We start from the raw sequence: 11,946 nt of genomic DNA, 5'->3' as shown, positions 1-11,946 counted from the left end.
ATCTGCCCCCAGCCCACCACATGAAGATGGGCACCATTTGCTCTCTATTTCAAGCTCTGCCACATAGGCCTTCTATCCCCCACCCCATGGCCACCATCTAAGGCTGGGATACGAAGAAGGCGCAAACACCAAAAGGAAAAGCTAGTAGTTTATATAGATAGATATATAGATATATAGATATTGATATATATTGTGTTTACATAGTCCACAAGTTAAATGCAGGTATCCATAAGAAGAGCATTAACAATAAAAATACAATCTGTGTGTAGCCAAGTACAGAGACTTAAAATGGTAAAACAGCAAAAAGGATCTCACAAAAGTACAAATATACAGTACAAATTGATTTATTTAAAACAGTTACAAAAAAGCACAACAAAATAGAGATTATCCTTAGAATTATTAATGCTTTGTTAAAGATCAGGTAGGATTAGAGGGTAAGAAATGGTATCGGGTGGGGGGAGCACCTGACTAGTTCTAAGGCTTTAGATACAATGCAGTTGATTACATATTAATTTAGCCATTACATACTGGGGATAGTAGTTGGGGGATCAGTAATTTATCTACAGGGAACTCCTACACAAATCAGATCCATCCATCAGACCTCCCCAGTGCCATCCTTCTCTACTACTCCTGAGGACCCTAAAGCCAGCTGGATGACAACATTTCCATCCTTTCTCCACCCCATTCCCTATCCATATATTCTTCCCTCCCCTAAGGTGCTGTGCAAGCTGAGAGCAGTCTGCTCTCTGCAGCTGGAACATATACTGTTTTGGCTACAGGGATCCTGTGTGTGACTAGGAAGGTTGTAGGGGACAGCCTTATTTTTAATACTTCAAGTTTGCCACGAGTCTCTTCCCCGACACAAGCTTCTCCTGAATGCGAGCGTCACGCAAATGAGGGATGAACCCTGCCTTCAGCAACATCAGCAATGCACTAACCACTCACAGCTCACAACTATGTGCATACTCCCTGTCTGGGGAGTGGGTGTAAAACCACTGTGTCATCAGCTTGTTCACACTCGCGCGCTCTCTCTCTCTCTCTCTCTCTCTGAAGAACCTCAGTCCCCATGACAGTCATAAAGACAGAAATAAATGCTTGAAAGTTTGACAATAGGTAAAGGCACATGGGCTGCCGCCACACACACTGTAGACAGGAACCCAGTTTGAGGCCATCTTCACTGCTGGGCATTTGCAGCAGAATGGCTTGGGGATCACACAGACTTTGAATTTGCAGTCTACCAGGGGAGGATCTAGGCTTAACAGGAGAACGAATAAAGAAACCTTAGTGTGAAAAGTGCATTTATTACTACTGTTCCTGCTGGGGAGGCTCAGCAGGGTAAACCGCACCACCTCTCCTCCTTCCGCCCCAGGCACTGTGCATAGTCTGCAGGTAAGGAGAGAGTGCAGTCAACTCTAGCATCTCAAGGGCCAGTGTCATCCTAGGCCCAGACCAGGATTCTGGCCCAAAGATGGATCCTAGAGTTGAAAGAGCAACTGACAGCTGCAAGGACCCAGATGCTTATTTTATTATTGCATAATGTGGGAGGACTTCCCTCTCCCAGGGATGCTGGAGGGTGAAGGCTTCCCGGCAAAGGGCTAACAGGTTCCTGGTCAACATCCAACCTAACACGGTTCAGCTCTTCAACTGTAGTGTACACTTTTTCCCATCTGGAAAGTATTGTAGCTTCAGTGTGGTTTAGTAAACTTAGCCCTAGGAGGCCAAGAAGTCTCCCTAAAACTTGGCCTCTGCCCTATTTGCTTTGTTTTTAAGACTGTGACTTAATCTCCCATGGCCAATTCAACCAATCTGGTTATCTTTACTCCAATGGACCCAAGCCCTTGCCCAGTGAACCCATGTCCACCCTTTATCTCCAGTGTGATCACTCAACTCTTCAACATGCCTGCTTGTTGCAGGTTTAAATCATACCACCACCCTGTGCATCTTCTATGGCGCCCAGTGGTAAAAATAAAACTAAACCCCACCTGAGGGTCTATTTCAAACTTCAAACGCTCCCCCAACCCCAGAATCCATTTAACTGGAGCCAGATGAACCTCCCTGGGATGCTGACACAGGCCCTAATCTGGTTCCCCATCATTTAATTTTTAAAACAGGACACAAGATATCATAAAGGAAAGCAGTTAATACAAAGAAAACACCCACTTATAGGACCTGCTTGTCTCTCCCTCAAGAGAGTCAGATATTTGGAGCCAAAGGGCTCCCAACAAGCACTGAAGCCATATCCCTTTGGATTCACCAGCCCACCAGCAGCATTTCATACTATCCCTACTCAAGATGACTTTGTTATAAAGTAACCCTTGCACATGTAAGGATGGACAGGATGCCTGGATTTCACCTATATGGCCAAAGACACAGAAAGACAGAGAGCTATCAAGGGCAGCAAGCAGGACAGTGAATAGACAGCAGCAGTGGCAAAGCAGCACAGACCAGCTGGGACCAAGAGTGTAGAAGGGTCAGTCCAGATCTACTGGGGTCCCTCCCCCTTGGGTACGAGTGCTCAGCTCTGACCTCCCAGTCTCCCCTTCCCCCATGCCACTCCCCCTCCTCTGTGTACACTAATCTTGATAGGAATGATGATCCAAGACTGGGATGTATTACCGTCCTTCACCTGGTTCCCCTACTCCCAAACTGGTATAGGCATTTCTATTTAATGCCAGAGTTAGCCATCTTCCTTTCTACCCCTAAGCTCTGGCACTGTCCTACTAATGACATTGGCCTTCTTTAACTGCCCATTCCCCCAAAAGCTGACAGCTTCCCTCCAAAATGCTGTCTCAAAACTGCTCTTACATCTCTTATAATAACACTTACGAAATCTTTAAAAGGAAGAATGGACACACCATAGGTTACTCTCATTCCTCATGCCTGGAAGAAAAGACTGCAACAGAGGGAAAAGGTAAGGGGAATACCTCAGCTCTGACCAAGATTTAGAGCAGAGCTTCTTCCCCTGGGAGAAGACACCTCTGCAGCGCAACAAAGTCAAGTATTAATATATTACATACGCATGGCACAGTATTATAGGAAGTGCTGGTGCTGCTCCACCAGCAAGAGACAGAAGAGGAACAGCAGCAGAAAGTTCAGGGCCCAACTCGCCAAGGTGCACAAGATTTTCTCTTTCCAGGATTAAGGGGAAGTTACCAGGCTGGGCAGTGAGGGTTTCTTGTATTTAAACTACTTGGCCTGTATCTGGTTAGATATACGTTTGTTCCCATAAGGAGGAAGCTCGGTTGGTGCCCTTGGTGGATATTTCTTTAGTGTCCACTGTGTGCCTGTCGCTATATTCAGTTGATGAGCCTTCCTAATGAGGAAGGATGTTTCTGAGAAACCCGTGCATGAGAAACTAGGAATGAGTTGCTCACGGAACAGCCAGAAACAAGGCCTTCTCCAAGGGCCGTCCTCTGAGAGGATTCCTCGAGACTCAGCCCCACAGGCCCCCAACCGTGGGAAACAAGCCAGAGAAAGCAGCATTCAGAGAGATAAGGGGACAGAGAAGGGAAAAGACATGATCCCAAATGTGTACAAGGTTGAGTGTTCACCAGACACGGTTGGTATTTGGTTCTGAGGTGAACTGGAGACTTACATACTTGTGGTCAGGTCAGCAGCTTCCTCTGGACGGGCCTCCAAAAGCTGACTGACCAGGTAACTGCTCTCAAGGAATGAAACAGTGGAGTGTAGGGCTTGCAGCGAACAAGCCAGTCTCAGTCACTTTGTTCCCCCAGGAGAACAACCTTTAGCACCTGAACACTAAGAAGGACTCCATTCTCAGAACTCCCCCTCCCCCTAGGAGGTAGGTAAGATTATTTATCCCCATTTGGCAGCTGGGGAGGAAGTGAAAGAGCGAGAGGTCACAAGACTTGCCTAAAGTCTCTGACAGAGCAGAGATCAGACCTCAGAGGTTTGGGACTCCTGACAACAGGCTAGGCCTTGGCCAGTCCATCTTGAAAGGAAATGCCAGGGTCATACCCCAGGAGAAGCCTCATAAGAGAGCTAAGTGGACAATACCCTGAGTTGTTCAAGAGTCTAAAGACCCCCCAAAAAACAAACAAAAAACCCACCCACCTACCTGAAAGCTGAGGGGGGAAGCCTAATTCTCAACACCCACTGGAATCCCACAGTCCGAGGTGATGCTGAAAGTCGTGAAGAAAAAGTGGGCTTAAGACACGGGGCAAATGCAACTAAGATTGAAAATACTCTTTGCAGAGGAATACTCCACCATGAAATGGAATCTAGGAGACTTTTCAGGCATTGAAACATTATCAAGACTATTCTAGGGAATTCCCTGGCAGTCCAGTGGTTAGGACTCTGCGCTTTCACTGCTGAGGGCCCAGGTTCAGTCCCTGGTCGGGGAACTAAGATCCCACATGCCACATGGTGTGGCCAAAATTTTTTAAAAAAAGAGTATCCCAAAACCTTAGAGCTGGCTATGGGAGGAGACAGCCTGGAGAAGCCTGAATGCTGGGAGGAGTGGAGTAAGATGGGAGGGACTCTGTAAAAGCGCAAGGATGGGCACTGCCCAGCCAGCTGTACTGGCCCCAACCCGGGGCATAGTTCCATTTGTTTCTCCACCAACTGGTTCAGCTGCAGAAGACGAGAGGACATGATTCTGAGTTTTTAAAAATAGAGAATAGAACTGAAAGGGAAACCAGAGAGACCCCTACACACCAAGAACTAGAGGTCTTGGTCAGAGTGGACAAAACCAGTTTTGCAGAAGGGGAAAGGCAGTGCAGCTACAAATAGGCCCAGGTCAAGACACCATGCAGACAGGTTAGGTCAGCGGAAGGGTGGGGGCAGTGCAGGCACTTAGGCACAACATAGACAGACAGAGGACCAGGTGTAGGGGCCTAGGGAAAAGGGTCCACTGGTTCTTTCAAAAGTCACCATTACCAACTAGAGATTCAGTACAATTTCAAAGTGGGTCTGGCATGCTGAGTAGGAGGAGCCTTGTTAGGTCAGCTACCTTTCCAGAAGCCCTGCCTACAGCCCGGTCAGTCTGGCCATTAGGTCTTTCTCCCAAAGTCCCGTGACTGGGTCCCCGCCAAGGCAGTACTTCACTCTGAACCCTGGAGCGGCTTCTCTCTCCTAATGCTAGAAGCCTTGTGGGAGGAATGATGGGGAGAGATGGGAAAGGGCTGAAGCAGAGGATCAAGCAGAGTCCCCTGCACACCCAGCCTTAGACATCTGTAACAAAACTACCCTTTAAAGTGCACAGCTCTCAAAAGAAGAGTTCTGGGTGGGAACCCTCTTATTTCCAAGCATGGGGCCTCCTGCCCTCCCATCACAAAAAAGAAAGGAAAAAAAAAAAAAAAACTTCAGATAGCTGAACTGCTACTATAAGCTGTGGATCATCATTTTTGGCTCTTTCTTTGCTCCCTCCCTCTGCACCTGCTCCCAAAGCCTGACTCTCTCCTTGCAGGAGCTAGGGATGAGGAGGAAAGAACAGGGAGGCCCTGATATTTGGAATGTTTCTTATCCTGCGTGCACCCCCTTCCTTCCTTGGCCCGGGCCTGCTGCTCCCCATCACAGCACCCTCTGGGGCTGTTCTGAAAAGATGCCATGGGGTAATGGGCAACAGACCATGCCTTGGGAGGCTGCCTTCACGCCTTCTCTTCCCCACTAACCTCACTGCCAAGAGAGCCATCCCCTGCTCGGCATGTGCAAATCCTCTGCTTGCTCACGGTGAGGCCCAGCTCCGGGGTAGCATCCCAGTCCAGGTCTGGGAGAGGTTCATTTTCCTGCATTGGAACGCCCTTCAATGGACAGCTTTACCTCCTGTGGAATGAAAGAGGGACGGAGCAGCGCAGCCCGTGCCTCCTCCCCTTGCATGCCGTATCTTTGGAAGCTCGGGGCTGGCCAGCAGGCCTGAGCACCAGGCTCTGGCTGCAAGGGCTCTACCATTCGGGAGCCCTCGCCTAACGGCTGGCTTTTCCCATCACTGTCACATTGCTCTCGGGGTCCCAAGACTGTCCTCTCAGGCCTTTCTCGGGGAGGAGCCAGCTGGCCAGGGGGAGCACAGCTGGACTGAGAAACTGAGTGACTGTTCAAGCTCTGTAAACTGATAGAGATGCAGACATCTCCCACCTGTAGCCGATGGCAGGGCAGAGAGAAGAGCTGTGCAGTCCGCCCAGGGCTGCAGGAGGACCAACCCTGGCCATATACAAAGAAGGGGTGCTCGGGGGGCACCTCGATGCTCACTTTGCTCTGCTGCTCACCCACCACGAAATGCAGCATGACAAATCCAGGCCACTGGCTCTCCTGAATGTCCACGACTGTGCTAGAGTCAATCTTCAGCCCCCCGCTCACTTCGGCACTGCGCACAAAATCCTGGGTCTGGAGGTCCTCCACCCGCTTCAGCTCCCCTGTAGCCAGCTGGATGATGGCGCCTTTCATGAAATGGGAGGGCAAGTGGGAAGAGGTAAAGGGGGGTGGCGTTGACTCCTTGTCTGGGAAGGCGGCTCTGGCCTGCATGTCCAAACTTGACGCCACCAGGATCTCCGAGCCCATGGGTAGCAGGCCTGGGTCAGTTCCAGTGGGCACCAGGTTGCCATTGGCTACAACCATTGCTTTGGGTAAAGGTCTATGTTTCAGGGGCTCCTGATGGGATTGAGGGTAGAACCCTCGGGCCTGATTTTTCTCGGCCATCTCTGCTGTGTTCCTGGCTGACCCTCGCCCCTCACCCTGATGGTCGGGGTTATGATGGGACAGGTTGAGGGGGCTGGGCTCACCCTTCCTCTGAGCTGCCACCACACGATAGTCCTGAGAAGCTAAAGCACCAACCACCCGCTGGACCTCGAGGTCGGTGTCTGGGGTCCCTCGGTGTGCTGGCACTGCCACCTCTACCCGCGCAGTCTGAGAACCTGAAAACAACTGTCCATCCACCACACATTCTACCACTGGCACCAGTCCCTGGCCCTCACCCTTGCTGTTGGGGGAGTCGAGGGCTTCGCTTTCCCGTCTCACTAAATTTCGCTCTCGTTGTCTCTGTCCATTGGCAGCGGCTGCTTCCAGAGCAGACTGGCCCTCCTGAGGGGTAAGAACTGGGCTGGCACCTGCTGGAGGGGTTTCATGCATGGTGTACCCAGCAGGCAGCCTGGACATCTGATAATAAATGGGCATCCGGCCTGGAGCGAGGTCCAGTGGCTGAGTACTCGAGTGATGTGGCAACTGCCCAGGTGGGGAGGTGGCAGAGGGGGCTTTGTTGAATGAACGGGCCGGGGATGAAGCCTGGGGGGGAGGAGTGGCTCCTTCTGCCAGGAGTGAGGCATATGGCACAAAGTGTGGAAGGTGAGAGGTGGCGAGGTTGGCAGAAGGAGAAAGGAGGGGACTCGGTAGGAAATTAGGTGGCACAGCATAGGGAAGGCTATAAGGAGACCCGATAAACTGCAGAGAGGTGGACGGGAGCTGAGCATAGTGGATTGGGGGATAGTGGATTCCTGGATGTTGAATCAGTGAAGACGCTACATTAAATGTGGGGGGCAAGGGGCTCATGTTCACCACAGATGGGAGGCCAGTTGGGGAGAAGGTGGCAGGTGGCACAGCCACCTTATACAGCATGCCATACTGGTCCACCGTCAGACCAGTGATGGCCTCAGCTCCATCACCCCCCAGGCTGACTCTGGCTCCTGCCTGGCTCTGCCCGGCCACCACCACCCCTCGGGACCATTCAGAGGCATCACTGGAGGGTGTGTGGTTAGTTGAGCAGCTGGTAGTTCTCCCCATATCCTCGCTGGTCACGGGGAGGTCTCGTTTCTTTGGTGGAAGGCATTCCTGACTCCTCTCATGAACAGGTTTCATATTGCTTTGTGGTGTTCCTGGAGCCTGGAAGGGGTCGGCTTGCTCCTTGGGGCATCAGAAGGGGCTTCTTTGTGGCTCCCCTGCACCCCTCTCTGCTGCTGGCTGGGGTGCCCACATCTGCTAGGGAACAAATCAGAGGCAAAGAAAAGTAACCTAGGGGTAAACCAAGTCAAAGGAAAGAGCAGGAACTGTGTCCACGGAGGAAGATGTAACAAAGGGGACTGCTGGAAAAAAAGAGGAATGAGAAAGGAGCAGACAAAGATGCTACCCTTCTCGCTCATCCAGCCTAGGACATGAAAGAAACAATCACGGAAACCACAAAGAGGTACAAGGACAAGCATTCAACAATGCATAAATAACCTGTGGGCTCCACAACCCCAGGGAAACCAACAGCTTCATGATTAGCTGTTCCTCTGACGGGGACCTTGACTATTCTAAGCCTTTTCCCTTAAGGGGGATTTGAACACGTGGTCTTTGCTGCTGGCTCCTTTTCCTAACTTTCTCCTTTTGCCACCAAACACTACCGTGCTATCTTCTTTCCTGAACATATGATCTCATCCTTGCTTCCTTTCCCCAGCCTAATTTGGGTTATTATCTCACCTATCCCCATCCCCCCCACCCCAGGCCTGCCTAAACTCTCATCCTCCTTTGCCTCATATCACCACTACCCCAAGGACCCAGGGGTCAGTCAATAGGTCCTGAGGTCTGCACGTCTTGTTTTTTTTTTTAAAAGTTGTTCCCTAAACATGTTATGAAAGTATCTTCTTCACCCCATGAAATACTACATTCAAACTTGGGCCCTATGGGGAGGTGATTGTACTGGTGTTTTCTACAGTTTATTTATTTCTCCTCTCCAAAGGGCAACAAAACTCTTCTGACCTCCCATAGACTTTGTGTTCCCTAGTTTGGCAAGACTTCTTTTCTTCCCATTGACCACCTTCAATTGGCCTTCTTCGTGCATTCCCTTCCTTTTTTCTTTTGCCAATGGCTCCTTTTCCATTGTAGGTCTGCTCTAGGCACCACTTCTTAAAATTCTGGTTCTATTCCTCCAAACATGCCTGTTTATTGCTATCTCAGGTCTATATGATTCATAAGAAAGTTCTCTCTCCCCTTTCTCTATCACCTTTCACACATGCTTTTGTCCATTTTCATAAAGTATCTTTCTGGTCTGAACATTTCAACACATACGAAATTTTTCACCTATTTCTTCCTATCAGGCTTCAGTTCTTCGGATCTGAAATGAGATTTCTATGATATTACACTCTGTTCTGTTTTTCCACTGCTGAATTCCAGATGTTTTTCCACAACAAGGTATCCAAAGCGCCTGTATTACCTGAGCTTCCAGTGGTGCTTCTGAGCAGCTGTAATAAGAAGCAGTGTCCTCCCCACTGGCTTGGGAGCCTAGGAGACAGAAATAGGAATAGAGTAAGCAGGAACCTAGCCTCTGATCCTCCCCAGGATCATCAAGAAAGGTAATTCCAAAACCACAAAGACATTAAAGTCCAGGAGTCCCTGCCTCCTACTCTTCTCCAGAGGTAACAACACATTAAATTCTAATTTGTAAGACAACATCTCTGGAAAAAAATTTCCATGTGTCAAACTTCATTGTTTTCCTTAACATCATATTCTTCGTTCTCTACCTGTACCTATTCCCCAAAGGTTAAATTTACTTCCAATCCCAATTTCAGGTAAATGTACAAATAAACGTGGAAGACTCAACATTGTCCCCATGTGAACAAAGGGAAGCAGGAAAAATCAGCCTCACGGATTTCACTTTTATTCAGGGCTGATGAAAACACAGATGTGGAGGTTATTTAAATGAGATAAGAGGCACTAGAGGAAAAAGAACAATTATTTATGTTTCTGGGGCAGAAAAAGAGGTCAAGGGGGAGTCACTCAAAGGGAAGCCTTATTAGCAGATTTCCAGGGTAAAAAAACAGGCTCCTCTGTGTGTGTGTGTATGTGTGTGTAAAATTTTCTAAGTGACAACTTTGTACCACGTGCTGAATCAGGTGTGACAGTAACTGAAAACATTCCCTTTGTCCTCATGTAGCCTACCAGTGGGAAACAAAACTCATGCTAAACTATCAATATCTGAATCTACACATGCCAGAAACGTTAAGCACTGAAGAACAGAGCCTTAATCTCTAAAAACAGAGAAAGTACTACTGACCAGTACTCAGAGAAACTACTACCCACTGCGCTGTCCAAGTCCTAAAGAACACTGCACGCCTCAAACCAAACTGAAGACACTTCCCTCTTAAGATCAGCAAGGTGCAGATGTACAAAAAGAAAAAAGTGACAAGATAGGAAAACAAGGTGGAAAGACAAATTCTTGGTTCCATAAACACAAATTTACACAGTGGGCACAAGTCTTGCATCCCTTCTTTGCCAGCAGTTCCAGTGACTGAAAAGCAGTTAGATTTCTCTCTCATTCCCAACTGAAAATGGGGTCACAACTTCAATTTCAGAATGATACTTGCTTCTCACAACTAAAGCATTAAAGAAAACCTGCCTTTAGGTCACAGAGGGGTTAGCCAAACACAGGCTAATAAAAGGACTGAAAGAGGCAAAAGGTCTGCAGGAATAACAAAGAGCCAAGCCTGTGCACTAAGTTCCCACAACGCAAAACACATTTCGGAATCTGAAACTTCGGCCTCTGAAGAGGCTCAATGAGGATTTCTCCAGGGGAAGACGCAGCTTGTGACCCCAGCCGAGCTAACGGGAAAGGAGGACCATTCCGGAGAGCTGCCAGCGCTGGCAGCACAGCCCGGAATCAAGAGGGTGAACCCAGCCTCGGACTCGAATTCGCTGAGGGCGAGAGGTGCGCCCGCCAGAAAGACAAGAGCTTAGAAGAGACAGGGGTTATGGCTTCCCTTGATCCCGCAATCCTTGCCCCAAAGGGGGTAGGGCCCGAAATTGGAAACTCTGCATTTAGAGAGTGGGGGGTCGACCTTTCAAGCAGAGGGGTAAGGGCGAGGCCCCGCAGGCGCTGCTTCCTTGTTTGGGGGCCCCTTCCCGCCCCGAGGACTCGGACACCCCGGCCCGCCAGGACAGTCGCGGGGGAGCAGGAACCTGAGGCCTCTCTCTGGGCCGGGCCGGTGAGAAGCGATCGGGGGTCTAAGCGCGGCCTCTTTCGCTCCCTCGGTCCGCGGGGCAACGGGCTCTGGGGGGCCACTTCCTCCAGAGCTCCGAGCCCAGGCCTGCTTGGCCCCAGTGAGGCCGACTCGGCGTCCTCCATTCCCGGCGACACTCACCGGCCCATCTCACGGCGCTCCCCGGGCTCCTCCCGCTGGTCCCGGAGCCGCCGCAACGGCGGCCGCCGCCATCCCCGGCCCCGGAGCCGCCCCACACCCAACGCCCCCCCAGGCGGGCGCCCGAAGATGGTGTCAAGCGCGTACCGCCCCCGGCGCGGGGAGATTGCGTCACGGCCCCGGGCCGGAGAGCGACGCCCAGGAGTACCCGGGAGAGGACTGTGCAGGCTGTCCGACCGTCGCCCCCAGCGCCCCCCTCTGGTGGGAAAACGAACTCCTCTCCCTGGGGCCGGGTCACGTAAATAGGACTGGGCCCGGCCCCCTCACCCTGACCCCACAAGGACCCTGATATCTGTCTACTCCAGTAAATTCTGGGGGTTCCCAAACACAGCCCTGAGGCGTGGCCATCATTTCCTGGACTTCGGGACCTGACTTTGTGAAGACTTCTTTGGGGGACCTCGGAGAGGTCCGAGGCGACCCCGGCCCAGGAGGGTAATGAGATACCCCTAGAGACCCAGGATGGAGATGGAGCTCTTTAAGAGTTGAGAAATGGCTCTGAGGGGGATGAGAATGGGCCGTGAACCAGGACCTAGGGGAAAGTGAAGCTAGTGTCTTGAAAGTCTGTGAGGAATGAGAGGATGGGGATTAGTACAGTGGGAAGCAGCTTAGTTTAGAGGGAAGAGGGCTTGACTACTTGATGAACTATGAGGTCACCATTCATTGCCAATAAACTAGCTGACTTTATAGTAATATGAACATCTGATTAACTTAAATGAAAAAAGGGAATTCCCTGGTGGTCCCGTGGTTAGGACCCGGCGCTTTCACTGCTGGTCCCGGGTTCAATCCCTGACCAGGAAACTAAAATTCCACATCCCTGCAAGCCCCA

General features: G+C 50.5%; 1 protein-coding gene across 2 annotated transcripts; it reads right to left on the bottom strand.

The window, feature by feature from the left end:
- Window positions 1-137: 137 nt before the first annotated feature.
- Window positions 138-11,162, bottom strand: ATXN1L (ataxin 1 like). Of its 2 annotated transcripts, none has more exons than XM_029209217.1 (3): window positions 11,064-11,162; window positions 9,140-9,207; window positions 138-7,926 (listed from the first exon to the last, which is right to left on the bottom strand). In XM_029209217.1, the coding sequence occupies exon 3, from the start codon at window positions 7,804-7,806 to the stop codon at window positions 5,740-5,742; it is 2,067 nt and encodes a 688-aa protein (XP_029065050.1). In that variant the 5' UTR covers window positions 7,807-7,926; window positions 9,140-9,207; window positions 11,064-11,162; the 3' UTR covers window positions 138-5,739. The 2 variants fall into 2 exon arrangements, with proteins under 2 accessions (XP_029065050.1, XP_029065040.1); XM_029209207.1 differs by having other exon boundaries at window positions 138-7,923.
- Between the last annotated feature and the right edge of the window lie 784 nt (window positions 11,163-11,946).

This window comes from Monodon monoceros, unplaced genomic scaffold (assembly GCF_005190385.1).
Source record: "Monodon monoceros isolate NGI ecotype Baffin Bay Population unplaced genomic scaffold, NGI_Narwhal_1 Super_Scaffold_10, whole genome shotgun sequence".
In the NCBI taxonomy this organism is placed as follows: Eukaryota; Metazoa; Chordata; class Mammalia; order Artiodactyla; family Monodontidae; genus Monodon; species Monodon monoceros.
Note: the sequence above shows the minus strand (reverse complement) of the source record. Positions and strands in the feature narration are given on the sequence as shown.